General features: G+C 50.1%; 1 protein-coding gene across 1 annotated transcript in view; it reads right to left on the bottom strand.

Annotated features, from left to right (window-relative positions):
• The window catches only part of EPHB2 (EPH receptor B2), a 209,041-nt gene that overhangs the window by 17,684 nt on the left and 174,295 nt on the right, over positions 1 to 17,062 (bottom strand). Inside the window, exons 9-13 of the mRNA XM_077837254.1 lie at positions 16,853 to 16,920; positions 14,218 to 14,340; positions 13,293 to 13,540; positions 11,613 to 11,828; positions 2,911 to 3,060 (exon numbers count right to left, since the gene is read on the bottom strand). Of these exons, the coding sequence (XP_077693380.1) occupies positions 2,911 to 3,060; positions 11,613 to 11,828; positions 13,293 to 13,540; positions 14,218 to 14,340; positions 16,853 to 16,920 (805 nt within the window). The remainder of the gene's footprint in view (positions 1 to 2,910; positions 3,061 to 11,612; positions 11,829 to 13,292; positions 13,541 to 14,217; positions 14,341 to 16,852; positions 16,921 to 17,062) is intronic.

The following is a 17,062-nucleotide window of genomic DNA, read 5'->3' as shown; positions in this document are numbered from 1 at the left end:
AGATATTGAACAAAACCGGCCCCAGGACCGACCCTTGGGGCACTCCACTTGATACCGGCTGCCAACTAGAAATGGAGCCATTGATCACTACCCGTTGAGCCCGACAATCTAGCCAGCTTTCTACCCACCTTATAGTGCATTCATCCAGCCCATACTTCTTTAACTTGCTGACAAGAATACTGTGGGAGACCGTGTCAAAAGCTTTGCTAAAGTCAAGAAACAATACATCCACTGCTTTCCCTTCATCCACAGAACCAGTAATCTCATCATAAAAGGCAATTAGATTAGTCAGGCATGACCTTCCCTTGGTGAATCCATGCTGGCTGTTCCTGATCACTTTCCTCTCATGTAAGTGCTTCAGGATTGATTCTTTGAGGACCTGCTCCATGATTTTTCCAGGGACTGAGGTGAGGCTGACTGGCCTGTAGTTCCCAGGATCCTCCTTCTTCCCTTTTTTAAAGATTGGCACTACATTAGCCTTTTTCCAGTCATCCGGGACTTCCCCCGTTTGCCACGAGTTTTCAAAGATAATGGCCAATGGCTCTGCAATCACAGCCACCAATTCCTTCAGCACTCTCGGATGCAACTCGTCCTGCCCCATGGACTTGTGCACGTCCAGCTTTTCTAAATAGTCCCTAACCACCTCTATCTCCACAGAGGGCTGGCCATCTCTTCCCCATTTTGTGATGCCCAGTGCAGCAGTCTGGGAGCTGACCTTGTTAGTGAAAACAGAGGCAAAAAAAGCATTGAGTACATTAGCTTTTTCCACATCCTCTGTCACTAGGTTGCCTCCCTCATTCAGTAAGGGGCCAACACTTTCCTTGGCTTTCTTCTTGTTGCCAACATACCTGAAGAAACCCTTCTTTTTACTCTTGACATCTCTTGCTAGCTGCAGCTCCAGGTGCGATTTGGCCCTCCTGATATCATTCCTACATGCCCAAGCAATATTTTTATACTCTTCCCTGGTCATATGTCCAACCTTCCACTTCTTGTAAGCTTCTTTTTTATGTTTAAGATCCGCTAGGATTTCACCATTAAGCCAAGCTGGTCGCCTGCCATATTTACTATTCTTTCGACTCATCGGGATGGTTTGTCCCTGTAACCTCAACAGGGATTCCTTGAAATACAGCCAGCTGTATTTCAGCTGAAAGGGTGCAGGGCGCAGTCACCAGGAGAGAGTTTGGGTGCAGGAGGGGCATCAGGGCTGGGGTTGGGGTGTAGGAGGGGGTGCGGGCTCCAGGAGGAAGTTTGGGTGTGGGAGGGGCATCAGGGCTGGCGTTGGGGTGCAGGGATGGGGTTGGGGTGCAGGGTGTGGGCTCCAAAAGGCGGCTCAGGGCTGGGCAGGGGAATGGGGTGCCAAGAGGAGGTGAGGGGTGCGACCTCTGGGAGGGAGTTAGGGTGTGGGAGGGGGTTCTGATCTGGGGCAGGGGTTCGGGGTCTGGGAGGGGGTTTGGGGTGCGGACTCTAGTCGGGCGGCACTTACCTCAGGTGGTTCCTGGTCAGCAGCACAGCAGGACTGACTGGCTTCCACCCTGCCCGCCCTCCCTCCCTCCCTCCCTGGCTCCGCGTGGCTCCCGGAAGCAGCAGCCATGTCCGGCTCCTAGGTGCAGGGGCAACCAGGCAGCTCTGTGCAGTGTCTACACCCACAGGCACCGCCCCCACAGCTCTGACTGGCCACAGTTCCCAGCCAATGGGAGCTGCAGAGGCAGCGTTCAGGGCAGGGGCAGCGGCCGGAGCCTCCCTGGCCACCCAGGCACCTAGGAGCCGGACATGGCGGCTGCTTCCGGGGAGCTGCACAGAGCCAGGTTAGCCCCACTGCACTGCCGACCAGACTTTTAACCGCCTGGTTAACGTGCTGACTGAAGCCGCCAGGGTCCCTTTTCTACCAGGCGTTCTAGTCAAAAACTGGATGCCTGGCAACCCTAACCACGACTGTGAGTAAGACTCGGCTGGGATCCCCCTTCCCTCTGACTAAGGTGGGGACTCACAACTAGACTCTGAGGGTGAGCTGGGAAGCAGCACCCCCCCACCGCCGGACTGAAGCCCCGAACTAATGAGATTGTGTAAACAGAAGGCTGGGGCCACACCCGACACTGAAAGGAAAGAGGGATGGTAGGAAGCAGCCCAGGGGATGCTGATCAGGTGTGGCAGCCACAAGGGACGGAGCCACCTCTCTCCCCGAGGGCCCTGAGCCAGGACCTGGTTGCAGGGGAGGGCCTGGGTTCCGCTGTCCTTCCCTCTTCCTCCAGCTGCCTGAGAGATCGTGGAGGACACCATGGGGGCAATGAACTGTGACCTTGAGCCTGCGGGCCCAGCAGCGGAGAGGCTGTTTGGCTGCAGCCTGACCACTAGGCCTGCTGGTGCCTGAGGAAGCCTGCTATAGTGGCTTTATGTCACCGTGGCACCCCCCATATCCTGTGCTGCAGCAGGGACTGAAACCCTCCCCAGTGCCCCAGGGGCCTTCTTTGGACTGCCTATGGGAGATCCCCCTTAGCACTCAGCACTAAAAGAGCACATCCCCCGCCCCCAAAGGGTCCCCTCTCACCTCTGACATGCTCCCTACCCTACAGCTTGCAAGGGGGAGTGGTATAGGCTGCTTATGTCAGCCCTATGCTACTTCTGAGCTGGAGGAATTCTTCTCTGGACCCTTGTACCTCCTGTATGGCCCCTGCACCTAGCCACAGAGACATATATGGGCCTGAGAGGAGGTGAGAGCCAGCCCTATTGTTTCTGCCAAAGGATTTGGCCATGAAGTGAATCCCCCCAGCACGCTTCAGGCTGAGTTCATGACCAGAGAATCCCCCCAGCACGCTTCAGGCTGAGTTCAGCCTAACCATGTAGGGAGCCTTTGCCTTTTCCATGCCTACGGCAGATTTCAATGTTTCCACCACATCTCTCTTGATAACTTACATCTTGATTGGTCATATCCCAGTACGGCCGCTCCCCATATGACATCACCTCCCACATGACGATGCCGTAGCTCCACACGTCGCTGGCTGATGTGAATTTCCTATACTGAATTGCTTCTGGTGCCGTCCACCGGATCGGGATCTTCCCACCCTGCAGGAAAGGAACAGAGAGAAGGAAAGTGAGAGAAAGAGAGAAGGATGAGATCTGGAGTCTTTGCATACAATGAACCAGTGAAATGGAGCCACTGGGCCAGATAACTAGAATTCTGAGCAATGAAATTACTAACATGCCAAAGTTCCTTGACCAGAATTTACCCCTCTCCACACTTACACAAATCAGTACTCCTATGCAGGGTTAGACAAGGACTGCCCTTTTGGAACCAGTGGGCTAGCCGGACATGAATCAATTTATTCCTCCCTGTCTTGCAAGAAGGATGAAACCCTGAGCTGCTCTGACTGCAGGCTGCCTACAGACTGGGTTTATATGAGTACCATTCTCCTACAAACTGCTGTGATCTCTGGACTCCCATACCTAAGGCTGCTTGTGCCAATAGATTCATTTGAAGAAAAATTAGTATGTAAAAATATAGAAAATCTTGACTCTTCTCTCTTGAGTTTCTCTCCATCCTCTTGCTGTCAGCTAGTTATCCCAGTGGAAGGATAAATGCTGATATTTAAAAGATGCCCTGTTTAATTGTTCAACATTTGTGGGATGCATGATACTCCTGGGGCTAGAGTTCCCATGCTGGAAGATTTGTGGCTATCTTTTTATTGTAGAGGGTCATATAGGTCCAGGTTCTGCTGTTACCCTCATGTAAACAGAGTAAATGCATTGGAGTCACTATTGGTTTAAGCTGGCTGAGGTGAGACAGATCTGGTCCACGTGAATAATAATTATCTACTCCCTCTTACCAGGGGTCCTGTTAGGTGAAACAGTCTCAGACCACTACAGATGCTAGACACAGTAACAGTGCAATTACCCTAAATGCCCTCTGTGGTCTGATCAGACCCACTGAACTTCAGATAAAATGAAAAGCTTTCCAGGTCTGGATTGAGCAGAGAAGGTGCCCCAAGAGGGATCAGATGCAGCATGAGTGCTCAAGGACCCAGACTGGGGACGAGGAAGTTCCAGAGGCCTAGACAGAGAACTTCATCCTAGCATCTTCCAGCCAGTCCAGCCATGAAAGGCAAATACTACTGGCCAGCACTGCATTCCTATAAAACACAACACTCCTCTCTGCAGGGCAGGTGACATTCCCATGCTTCAGGACTGTTGTTCCTCAGCAGAGTCACCCTGGGCCCAATTCATGTCCATTTCAGCACTTCTCCAATCCAGCTGTTACGTGTGCCAGGAGGCAATGGCACACAGGCGTGGGGTCTGCACGTGGCATTTCTCTCCCTTCCCACAGGTGCGCCAGCCACACAGAACAGGAGAGCGTGGCAGTGAACCTCGGCTGGGTGGCTGTTACTCAAGCTTGAGCCACTGCCCCAAGTGAGAGCATTTCCCTGGTCCCTCCGCTAGCATGGCAAAGACTCACCCTTACATGGGGCACTTGAGTTTGCGCCTGGAATTCATGATCGGGTGCAAGTCATAGAATCATAGAATCATAGAATCATAGAATATCAGGGTTGGAAGGGACCCCTGAAGGTCATCTAGTCCAACCCCCTGCTCGAAGCAGGACCAATTCCCAGTTAAATCATCCCAGCCAGGGCTTTGTCAAGCCTGACCTTAAAAACTTCCAAGGAAGGAGATTCCACCACCTCCCTAGGCAACGCATTCCAGTGTTTCACCACCCTCTTAGTGAAAAAGTTTTTCCTAATATCCAATCTAAACCTCCCCCACTGCAACTTGAAGCCATTACTCCTCGTTCTGTCATCTGCTACCATTGAGAACAGTCTAGAGCCATCCTCTTTGGAACCCCCTTTCAGGTAGTTGAAAGCAGCTATCAAATCCCCCCTCATTCTTCTCTTCTGCAGGCTAAACAATCCCAGCTCCCTCAGCCTCTCCTCATAAGTCATGTGTTCTAGACCCCTAATCATTTTTGTTGCCCTTCGCTGGACTCTCTCCAATTTATCCACATCCTTCTTGTAGTGTGGGGCCCAAAACTGGACACAGTACTCCAGATGAGGCCTCACCAATGTCGAATAGAGGGGGACGATCACGTCCCTCGATCTGCTCGCTATGCCCCTACGTATACATCCCAAAATGCCATTGGCCTTCTTGGCAACAAGGGCACACTGCTGACTCATATCCAGCTTCTCGTCCACTGTCACCCCTAGGTCCTTTTCCGCAGAACTGCTGCCTAGCCATTCGGTCCCTAGTCTGTAGCGGTGCATTGGATTCTTCCGTCCTAAGTGCAGGACCCTGCACTTATCCTTATTGAACCTCATCAGATTTCTTTTGGCCCAATCCTCCAATTTGTCTAGGTCCTTCTGTATCCTATCCCTCCCCTCCAGCGTATCTACCACTCCTCCCAGTTTAGTATCGTCCGCAAATTTGCTGAGAGTGCAATCCACACCATCCTCCAGATCATTTATGAAGATATTGAACAAAACCGGCCCCAGGACCGACCCCTGGGGCACTCCACTTGACACCGGCTGCCAACTAGACATGGAGCCATTGATCACTACCCGTTGAGCCCGACAATCTAGCCAGCTTTCTACCCACCCTATAGTGCATTCATCCAGCCCATACTTCCTTAACTTGCTGACAAGAATACTGTGGGAGACCGTGTCAAAAGCTTTGCTAAAGTCAAGAAACAATACATCCACTGCTTTCCCTTCATCCACAGAACCAGTAATCTCATCATAAAAGGCGATTAGATTAGTCAGGCATGACCTTCCCTTGGTGAATCCATGCTGGCTGTTCCTGATCACTTTCCTTTCATGCAAGTACTTCAAGATTGATTCTTTGAGGACCTGCTCCATGATTTTTCCAGGGACTGAGGTGAGGCTGACTGGCCTGTAGTTCCCAGGATCCTCCTTCTTCCCTTTTTTAAAGATTGGCACTACATTAGCCTTTTTCCAGTCATCCGGGACTTCCCCGGTTCGCCACGAGTTTTCAAAGATAATGGCCAATGGCTCTGCAATCACAGCCGCCAATTCCTTCAGCACTCTCGGATGCAACTCGTCCGGCCCCATGGACTTGTGCACGTCCAGCTTTTCTAAATAGTCCCTAACCACCTCTATCTCCACAGAGGGCTGTGGAGTCCCTAACCACCTCTATCTCCACTTAGACCAGGTCTGATCCGTCCCCCTGTGCTTGCATCTCTACGCGAAGGGAAACAGGCCTTGCTTACATTAGCACACCTTCTAGGAAAGAGTCCCAATCGCTGGCCGTCTTCTGAATGTCTCTGGCAATCAGACCCTTTGGCTGTCTCTCTCACTGCATGAGGAATCACAGAGAGCAGTAACGCTCCCCAAACTCTGGATGGATGGAATGGTTCCTGTTACCAAGGCAGATGGTTACAACCATGGCCACCATCTCTAAAGGGCTGTTGCTGGATCGCTCCTTGAAGAAGAGAGTGAAAGTGGAGCTGTGACTCTAAGACTCGATGCGCATCTGAAGTCAGTGGGAAGGATCCATTTGTGATGGTGCTTATAGGTACTAACAATGCTGCTTCACGCGATACCTCCCCGGCTATACATGGCTTCAGGGAACTCAGAAGAGTGTTGAGGGAGAGGAATGTTCAAATGGTCTTCTCAAAGATCTTTCCTGTCCTAGGAGCGATGAAAGGCAGAAGATTCTGGAAGTGAATCACTGGCTAGGTAAGTGGTGGAGGGTGGAGGGCTTGGGTTTTCTGGCACATTTTTCTACCTTCTGTGGAAGAGGGAGCTGTATAGTTTGGATGGCTTCCACCTGAGTAGAACGGCAACCAATCCTCAAGGGGACAGGCTGGCTTGAGTAGCCAGGAGGGTGTTAAACTAGTAACAAAAGGGGAGGAACAAATGAATATTCATTTAACACAAAACCAAGAGGTTGAGAACAAAATCAGTCAAGACACCAAAGGACACGAAGAGGAGAAATTCCTAAATTGACTATACACCAGTGCTAGGAGCCTGGGCAATAAACAGGAAGAATCTGAATTGCTCATTTATGAGCATAAATTTGATTTAATTGGTATTACTGAAATCTGGGGGGATGATTCACATAATTGGAATGTTAAAATGAATAGTTGTAACCTATTTATGAAGGCTCAAAGGGGATGGGGAGTGGCATTCTATATAAACAATGGCATTACCTGTTTTTGAGTCACTGACAACTTGGAAGCAATTATTTTGAATGTTTGTGGATCAATATAAAGCACAAGATGGGGGTACTAATTGGTGTCTGCTACAGACCACCAAAGCACAATAGAGAACAAGATGATTTGCCTTCTTAACCACCTATCTATAATGTGTAGGAAAAAAACCCTGTGGTGTCACGGGGGACTTCAATCTGAGTGACGTATGCTGGAGATTTCATTCTGCCAGTAGTAAAACATCCTTGGAATTTCTAAATATTATAGATGACAATTTTCTGTCTCAAAAAAGTGTTGCATACACAATGAAGGCATCCTATATTAGACCTTATTTTGACAGATAAAGAGGAATTGATCACAGAACTAAACATTAGTGATAGCTTAGGTACAGTTGATCATGGATTAATTATATTTGTTATGTGCAAACAGAATAAAGTCCAAATTGCTATAGTTGAGGCTTTAAAAGGGCATATTTCACAAAGCTGAAAACACTACTGAGAAAAAGCAAGCTGGGAGAAAAACATTAAATAGAAAAATGTGAATGATAATTGGGAATTGTTTGAAAATATTTTACTAGATGCCAAAAAGCCAACAATCTCACTATCTAGAAAAAAGCCCACACTGGTTAAACAAAGAGCCTGTCTTAGAGAAGAAGAGAAATCAGATATAAACCCCCCATATATAACAAATGGAAGGAAAGGAAGTTGATAGTAATGAATATAAATAATAATTTAAGAATTGTAGAAAATTGATAAGGGAAGCAAAGGATTCAAGAACTCTATGGTCAACAAAGTTAAGGACAGTAAGAAGTTTTTAAAGTATACTAGGAACAACATGAATCCTGACAACAGTATAGGAATATTACTAGATGGAAATGGTAGAATTGTCAATAATAATGCAGAAAAGGCAGAAGTGTTCAATAAATATTTCTGTTCCAAATTTGGAAAGTATCCAGATGATATAGCTATAAGATAGGAAGATAATGAAATACTTTCCATTCCAACCGTAACTAAGGAGGATGTTAAACAGCAGTACTAAAGCTAGACATTTAAAAATCAGCAGGTCCTGATACCTTACATACAAAAGGAGCTTTCTGAACTGCTAATGTTGATTTTCAATGTATTGGGGAAATAGGGAAGTTCCAGAGGACTGGAAAAAGCTAATGTGGGGCCAATATTTAAAAGGAATTAACAGGATGAAAGACTCAAGGAGCTCAGTCTGATTATCTTAACAAAGAAAAGGTTAAGGGGTGATTTGATCAGATTCTATATTTAACTACATGGGAAACAGAAATTTGATAATTGCAGACTTTTCACTCTAGCAGGCAAAGCTATAAAACGTTTAATTGCTCAAAGTTGAAGCTAGATAAATTCAGACTGGAAATAAGGCATACATTTTTAACAGTGAGGGTAATTAACAACTGGAATAATTTACCAAGGGCTGGGGTGGATATTCCATTACTGGAAAATTTTAAATCAAGATTGGATGTTTTTTTCTAAAACAGCTGATCTAATTCAAACAGGAATTAATTCAGGGAAGTCTTATGGCCCAACACAGGAATCAGACCAGACTGATAATCACAATGGCTCCTTCTGTCCTTATGATCCATGCATCCATGAATCTATGAAAAATGCATTTCAGCCAACAGTTGGGAGACTTACAGCACAGTAATGAATTCTGCAAACTAGCAAGCAAAAAGCAAACATCTTGACTAACAACTGTACCTTGTTCACTGACTTTAACAGTGCAGTGAAGTTTTAATTATTCATGACTCTCCTTCTCTGAGTCCTAGTAAATGTGCTGTAGTCTCATTCACCAACGAGGCCTTTGTACTGTGAGATGTCAGCATTATGCTGCTTCTGCTAGTCAAGTCTTTGCTGAGAAGTTGGAAGAAACTGGTGGGTTATTTGTGGGGAATTTTTGGTTTGCGGGTTAGTGGAGTGGAGCTGAAGCAATCTCAGAACCGTTAGCGATCATCTCCAAGAACTCATGGAGGACAGGTGAGGTACCAGAGGACTGGAGAAGGGCAAACATAGTACTCATCTTTAAAAAGGGGAACAAAGAGGACCCGGGAAATTATAGACCAATCAGCATAACTGCAATTCCTGGAAAGAGACTGGAACAAATTGTTAACAATTTGTAAGCACCAAGAGAATAATAGGGTAGGAAGTGACAGCCAACATAGATTTGTCAAGAACAAATGCCAAACCAACCTAATTTCCTTCTTTGACAGGGTTACTCAACCAAGTGGATGGGGAGAAGCTGTAGACATGATCTATCTTGATTTTAATGAGCCTTTTGACACAGTCCCATATGAAATTCTCATCAGCACACTAGGGAAATGTGGTCTAGAGGTGCTCACATTTGGTTGAAAAACTGTACCAAAGAGTAGCTATCAATGGTTCACTGACAAACTGGAAGTATACATCTAGTGGGGACCAACAGGGGTCTGTCATAGATCCAGATTAATCAATATTTCCATAGTGACTTGGATGGAGAATATTCTTATAAAATTTGTGACGTGCAGGTGGGAAGGGCTGCAAGCACTTTGGAGTAAAGGATTAGAATTCAAAACAGCCTTGATAAATTGGAGAATTGGTCTGAAATCAACAAGATGAAATTTAATAAAGGCAGGTGCACAGTACTTCCCTTAGGAAGTTAAAATCAAATGCACATGTACAAAATGGGGAATAACTAGCTAGGTGTTAGTGCTGCTGAAAAGGATCTAGGGGTTATAGCGGATCACAAACTGAACAGGAGTCAACAGTGTGATGCAGTTGCTAACGAGGCTAATATCATGCTGGGGTGTATTAACAGGAGTGTTGTATGTAAGACATGGGAGGTAACTGTCCCGCTGTAATTGGCACTGGTGAGGCCCCAGCTGGAGTCCTGTGTCCAGTTCTGGGCGCCACATTTTAGGAAAGATGTGGAGAAACTGAAGAGAGTCTGGGGGAGAACAACAAAAATGATCAAGAACACTTGACCTACGAGGAAAGATTAAAAAGCTGGGCATGTTTAGTCATGAGAAAAAAAGACGGGGGCGGGAAACCGGATAGCAGTCTTCAAATCTGTTCAGGGCTGTTATAAAGAGGATGGCAATCAGCTGATCACCATGTCCACTCCTGGTAGCACAAGAAGTAATGGGCTTAATATGCAGCAAGGTAGATTTAGGTCAGTTATTAAGAAAAGCTTTCTAACAATGAGTATGTCTACCCCCGGAGTTGATGTGTTTCCCAGCCCATGTAGACATGCTCACACTAACTCTCATTGAGGCAGCGTGCTAACCAGAGTAGTGCAGCCTTGGCAGCACGGGCAGCAGCGAACAGCGGCATGGGCTAGCTTTGCCACAGACACACCCACAGGGTTCAGATGAGTTTGTACTTGGCTAAGCTAGTCTGTGCCATGCTCCATGTGCTCCCATGGCTACACTGGTTTCAGTGCTCTAGCTCTATGACAGCGAGCACAAATGTGTCTGGGTGAACAGGGAATCATACCCCTAGCTTGTTGAGCAGAGGTAGTCTGTAAGGATAGTTAAGTGTTGGAATAGCCTTCCAAGGGGGGGTTGTGGAATCCCCGTCATGGGAGGTCTATAAGAACAGGCTGGACAAATGCCTGTCACGGATGGTCTAGGTATATTTGGCCCTGCCTCACCACAGCAGGCTGGACTGGATGCCCTCTTGAGGACCCTTCCAGCCCTCCATGTCTGTGGTTCGGTGAATACTCTTCTGTCATTGGTTTCCTTATACTATTTAGAAGAAGCTGTCGTTCGAAGAAGCTCATGGTTTGTTATTGCCGGATTTCTTATCAGCACTGGGTTTCATACACTGGTCTGTTGTTTTAGGGCATTAGCTACTGGCAGGGATGTGAACTGATGTGTGCGGCCTCATGAACAGTTAGGGCAGCGAAGTGGATAACCATGAAGCAAAGACAGAAACAGAATGAGAAATTCTAGAATTCCAGAATCTTCTTACACGCCCGTTATGAAAGACCTCCCTTCCGCCAGCTCCACCCCGCCCCCTCACCCTGGCATTCCTGTGAGCCATTAGCTCTGCCCTGCAGTGCACCTGACCATGCGGCCTGGGCCGCTCTGTCTGACAAAATGCATCGTCCCCATCTTGGGAGTGTGGGTGTGAAACAGAGGGTGCTTATCCTCAGCCCGATATGAATGAACCCCTCCAGGTGCAGACCCTTCCCCTTCTCTGTGGCTCTGCCTGGCTCTCATTTCATGGCTTTTCATGTCTGAGCCCTTCTGCCCTTTCCCTATTCAGGCCCTGTGTGTGGTGCCCTTTGGGAAGTGCTCACACCAACAGCAATGAGCCGAGTCTGCCAGGCTCACCACCAGGCCGAGGGCTCGCCAACTGCCCCCCCCCGTGTTTCTCTCACTCTTCACACCTCTCCTCTCTCTCCCTCCCCCCTGATCATCTCCTTCCCTCCCCCCAAGCTCTGGAGATAGGAGCTTTACCAGTGCACTGGTGTAGGTGGGATCCGAGGTGTCATCCTCCAGGAAGCGGGACAAGCCGAAGTCGGACACCTTGCAGACCAGGTTGCTGTTGACGAGGATGTTGCGGGCAGCCAGGTCCCGGTGTACGTAGTTCATGTCGGCCAGGTACTTCATGCCCGCAGCGATGCCCCGCAGCATGCCCACTAGCTGGATCACAGTGAACTGCCCATCGTTTTGCTTAGGGGGAGACAGGAAAAGTCCGTATGGGTTTGCACTTCATGCCGACACGAGGCCAGGGAAAGAGGCACGCAGACGCAGAGTAACTTGCCTATAGTCACGCAAGGAGTCAGCAGCACTCAGGACTAGGACCCAGGAGTCCTGAGTCTCTGCCCCAGAATTCAGCTGCTCTCATATACTCAAAGGAGAGTTGTCAGCCATTTCTGTTGGAATAAGAGGCCTGGTGTTGCTGCCTATGACGGGGGCTGTGGGCCCTAGTGCTCTGACACAGGAATGGGCCTTCGAGGCGCAGGGGCACCTTGTCACACCTATTCCTGCCCAACAATCGCAGCATTCGCCAGCTGAGCATCTCCCAGGTATATGCACCACAGAGAACTTTCCACACCAACAATTCCCTGACAAGTGGGGGGGGGGGGCAAGGGTGTGGAGGGACATGTCCCCTTCAGAGCAGTGATCTTAGGGAGCTGCTGCCATACAGAGGTGCAACTTGCACACCAGGATTCGGGCACTAGCATCTCACTCAGCTAAGTGGGTTATTCCTTTCAGCACAATGAATTATTCACCTCGGGCTGAGGCACACAAAGGTTTAGATGGAACGGATTGAGGGTGATATCCTGCCCCTATACAAGCCAATGGCAAAACTTCTATTGACTTCAACAGAACCAGGATTTCACCTTGAACATGTATGTGCCCTGTGCACTGTGTGAGCACATGTGCACTGGCAGGCAGTGTGTGCACGTGTGCTCTGGCCATCGTGAATGTGTGCGCTGGGCAAGTCGTACATTTGTCCTTGTGTGCCTTGGTATGCAGTGTGTGTGTGGATGTGTCTGCACTTGTGTTTTGTCATGTTGTAACCCGTGTTATGTAATCCATGCTGCTAACATGGTGGTAAACTGCAGTGTAGACAGACCACGGGCGTCTGTTCCTCACTAAGTTAAGTAGTAGGCTGCAGCCTGGCATCAATCTCTGTGTCCTGGAAGACATGTTTATGTAGAGCCTACACTGAATTAATTGACATGGGATGTTCACAATTGTGGCTGGATCCCACAAGAGCTTGGCACACTGGGAACGGCTGGGTGCCAGTGTCCCCAGGGAAGCCGCTGGGGGCTCAGAACTCCGACATCTGACCCTGAGCACATTTGAAACGTGTGTCCTACCTGTGAGCTAAGTGGCGCATGTGTATGCGTGAAACATGCGTGCACAGCGTGCAAGCAGTATTTGCACAACGTGTGTGTGTGCACAGGTGTGTGAGCAGTGTATGCCCTCTGCCTGTGCCCAGCCCTGGGGCAGAGCCTTCCAGAGCACAGTACGGCTGCTCTCAGCCTGCAGGATGAATGCTGCTGGCCTGGAGGGGTGTAGCGCTGCCATAGGAAAAGGTGAGTCAGCAAGGGCTGGGCCCCGCTTGCCATCTCCCACCCTGGTCCCAGCATCCCCTCTGCCACTGCACTTCCCAGCACCTCATACCCGGAGAAAGGAGTCCAGTGAGCCATTCTCCATGAACTCGGTGATGATCATGACAGGGGCACTCTTGGTGACCACACCCTCCAGGTGGATAACATTGGGGTGGTCGAACTGCCCCATGATGCTGGCCTCGCTCAGGAAGTCCCGTCTCTGCTTCTCCGTGTAACCCGACTTAAGTGTTTTGATGGCCACAAAGATCTCTCTCTTGCCAGGCAGCTTGAGGTGCCCACTGCACACTTCCCCAAACTCCCCTGAGATGGGAGAGGGCACAGGTTACAAACTGCTTGCCTCCCCAGTGCTCTGCCTGCCACTCAGACCCTCTGTACAGGGACCCTGCTGCTCCCACTCTACCAAACACACCCACCCTCCCATGCGCCCAGCCCCATGCATGCCCCTCCCATGCACCCAGCCCCACACACATCCTACCCACTAACTCATCTCCTTGCATGCTGGCCCATGCACATGACCCAAGCACACTGGACCCACATAATACCTGCCCCCTCTTTTCTGGGGGCAGCTGAGTTCATCAGGAATCTCACTGCTGTTCCCCCTTGTTTTGTGCCAAATGCTTCTCCTCAGGCCCACGCATCCTTCCAGCTGAGGAGTGCTGAATCCTGCTCCCTCTGGGTCAGCCAGCTGGGCATGAGCATTCAAGAGCGCAGTGAAGTGTTCCTGCCTTGCGGGGCTGAGTGTGCTGCCCGCAGAGCACCCAGTGCCAGCTGACACAGGCAGCCTGCTGCTGAGGTTGGGCACCCCACATAGCAGGACATGCACGGGCTGGCCCCATTCCTCTGTTGCTGGCCACAGCTAGTTCCCCTGTCTCACAGGTGAAAGCTGCTCAGCAAGCTCCTTCCTAGCCCCTGGGCATGGCTACCACAAGGAGGCTGTGGGGCTGTTGGAGAGCCCAGCCCAGTGTGGCCCAGCCTACCTGCTCCGATCACCTGCTCAATTTTGACACAAGAGATGTCGATTTCCTTTGCAAATTCCCTGACGGCCTCATTGGGGTCCTCATAGGTGAAGGGGTCAATGTAAATCTTCATTCCAGGAGTCACTGCGAATAGGTGGAGGGAGAGAGTCAGACAGAGAGAGGCACATGGAATGACAGCCAGACAGCAAGAAGAGTACACACAGGAAAGGAAGAACCCATGCATGCCTGTTTGTGTGTGTGTATCTGGGTCTGTGTGCGTGCGTGTGTGTGTGTGCAAGAGAGAAATGCTGCTGTGGGCAAGGGGCAGGCTCTGAACCCAGCAGGCAGTGGGAGCATGTGCAGGAGAGCGGGATGTGGAGAAGCAGGTGGCATTCATAGGAAGAGCACAATCCAAGCAGAGCTTCTCGCTGGCTGAGCACAGAGCCCCGTCAGCAGGCCCCTCCTGAACACAGGGCTCATCAGCCACGGAGGAGCCTGGATCCTAGGCCAAAGGAGCTAATTGCAAACAACGAAAATGGTTAAGTACAATTCCTCCACAATAGACGCTCCTGCAGCTCGGGCAGCAGACACATCCTGACCCAACCCCTCTGGCTTCCCCAGCGAGAGCGACAGCACTGCAGAGACTGTCTCAGTCTGCCCATTGCACCCCCAGGGTACAGGTATCCTGGACCTCATGCCAGGCTGTGCTACAGCGAGACAGCCACCGCAGTGACCAAGGCCACAGAACCTGAGCCTGGCATCCAAAAACCCCCGGAGCTCTGTCATTTTGGAGTTTAATATGGGGGAATCCAGATGTTAGCCAGCAGACCAGACTGAGATAGAAAGCAGCCAGATTCTGCTCTCAGCCTCCCCGGGCAAACCTCCAGTAACACAGGCAGTGGGAGCTAGAGATGCCTAGCATCCATGACTAGCCGGGTACTTTTACGTTGCCACGTCATTATGCACTTGGGCTCCCAACCTTCCACCCCACCATGAAAATGCTGGTCTAAGTGACTTACTGAAGGCCACACAGCAAGTCAGTGGCAGAGCCAGGGAGATGGAGAATCCAGTCTGGTGCCCTCCCCACAGATAACTGTACACAGAGGGGGGGAGGGACCCAGCACTGGTGGCCTAGACACAGCCAGGCCTGGAGGTTGAAGACACCACGGCAGTTGCAAGAGCCAAGCTCCCCCTACCAGACGGAGCAGAACACACCAGAGGGAGCCTGTCTGGAACTCACCACTGGTTTTGAATGCCCCAGCGCACACTGGACTCATTGCTGGGGGCTAGGCTGCCAACACTGAGCACCACACTTCCCAGCTGTTACCAGATACCTTGGCTCTGCCCACCAGAGCCTTTCACCAGCTGTATTCTAGCCTGCCACAGAACTTGGGCTGCTCCTGGGAGCCAAGCCTTGGAGCAGAGCGTGCAGTGGGGTCCCGCACGGCGCTTCATTAGAGCACCAGACCCAGAAGTGCCAGTACTGGGTACATGTCAGGGATGGGACCCAGCCAGCGAGCCAGAATGCAAGGAAGGCCGTTCTATCCAGAGTGCAAGCCAAGGGCATTCGAAGACCGGATGGCACTTCAGGGGTTTCTGACACTTCAAACAAAGCCACACTCGCCGCTAAGGTGGCACGGCTGGGACACTGAGCAGCGTCTGGGGCTCTTATTGGTCGGCAAAGTGACAACCACAGTTACAACAGCACAATAACAACAACAGCACCGGAGCTCATTCAATGGCTGTGCAGACATTAACTCATGAAGGCCAGCCAAACTGTGACAGTCTTTGCTAGCTGCTAGTGGGAAATGTGAATGCAGATTTGTACACCTTATATGGTCTGGTCAGCACTAGAAAGTTATCTGGACATAGCTCTGTTGTTAGGGGTGTAATTTTTAACTGGTGTACTGGTACAATTCCTGGGATGGGCACAATTATACTGGTAAAAAGATGCCTTATATTGATATAGCTTATTCCTTTCTCCCTAGAGGATGCACAGCAAGGTGGTGAATGGGGTTCTAGAGGACACACAGTGAGGTGGGTGGTGGGGTTCTACAGGACACACAATGAGGTGGGTGGTGGGGTTCTAGAGGACACACAGTGAGTTGGGGTGGGGTTCTAGAGGATGCACTGGGAGGCTAGGGGATGTGGCAATGTGGTTTTAGGAGATGCACAGCAAGGTGGTGAATGGGATTCTAGAGGACACACAGTGAGGTGGGGTGAGGTCTACAATTAGGTGAGGGTGGGGTTCTAGAGGATACTCTCTGAGGAGGTCCGAGGTCCTAGAGGATGCTCTAGATGGGGTGGGATTCTAGAGGATACGGAGCGTGCTGAGCCATTAATTTCATGCTAGTAACCATAAATTTGCCAAATAAATTCCAGATTAAGTTTGGCCTCTACATCCAAAAGTTGGGTTCATGGTGAAGACTCCTTAAATGGCTCCTTAAAATGACCCGCTGGCTCCATGGTGCCCCATATTCCAGGTAACTGACATGAAGGGAGGTGAGGGTGCTCCTGGCAGGACTAGCCACCACAGGGCCCGGAGCCTGGCTGGGCCCAGTGGGGTTTTCACACTCTACACAGGGAAAGAGTGAATAAGAGAACGAACCGAAGAAGGAATGGACCCCCAGGCCAGGCACGGGTGCGCGGTACGTACTGTGGCCACTGGTATAGTGCTGCAGCTTGTCAGTGTACTCGGAGTCGGCTCGCTCGAAGCCCCGTCTTCTGAAAGGAAAGCGAGCACTGAGAGGGTCAGGGAAGGGATGGGCACAGCAGGGCAGGGTGCTCCAAGCATGGGGCATGTAAGCACCATCCCACCGTGCCCACACAGTCCCAATAACCTCTACCCTCTATGCCCCTTGTCCCC

Source organism: Eretmochelys imbricata, chromosome 18, assembly GCF_965152235.1.
Source record: "Eretmochelys imbricata isolate rEreImb1 chromosome 18, rEreImb1.hap1, whole genome shotgun sequence".
NCBI lineage: Eukaryota > Metazoa > Chordata > Testudines > Cheloniidae > Eretmochelys > Eretmochelys imbricata.
This window is presented reverse-complemented; position numbering and strand designations above follow the sequence as displayed.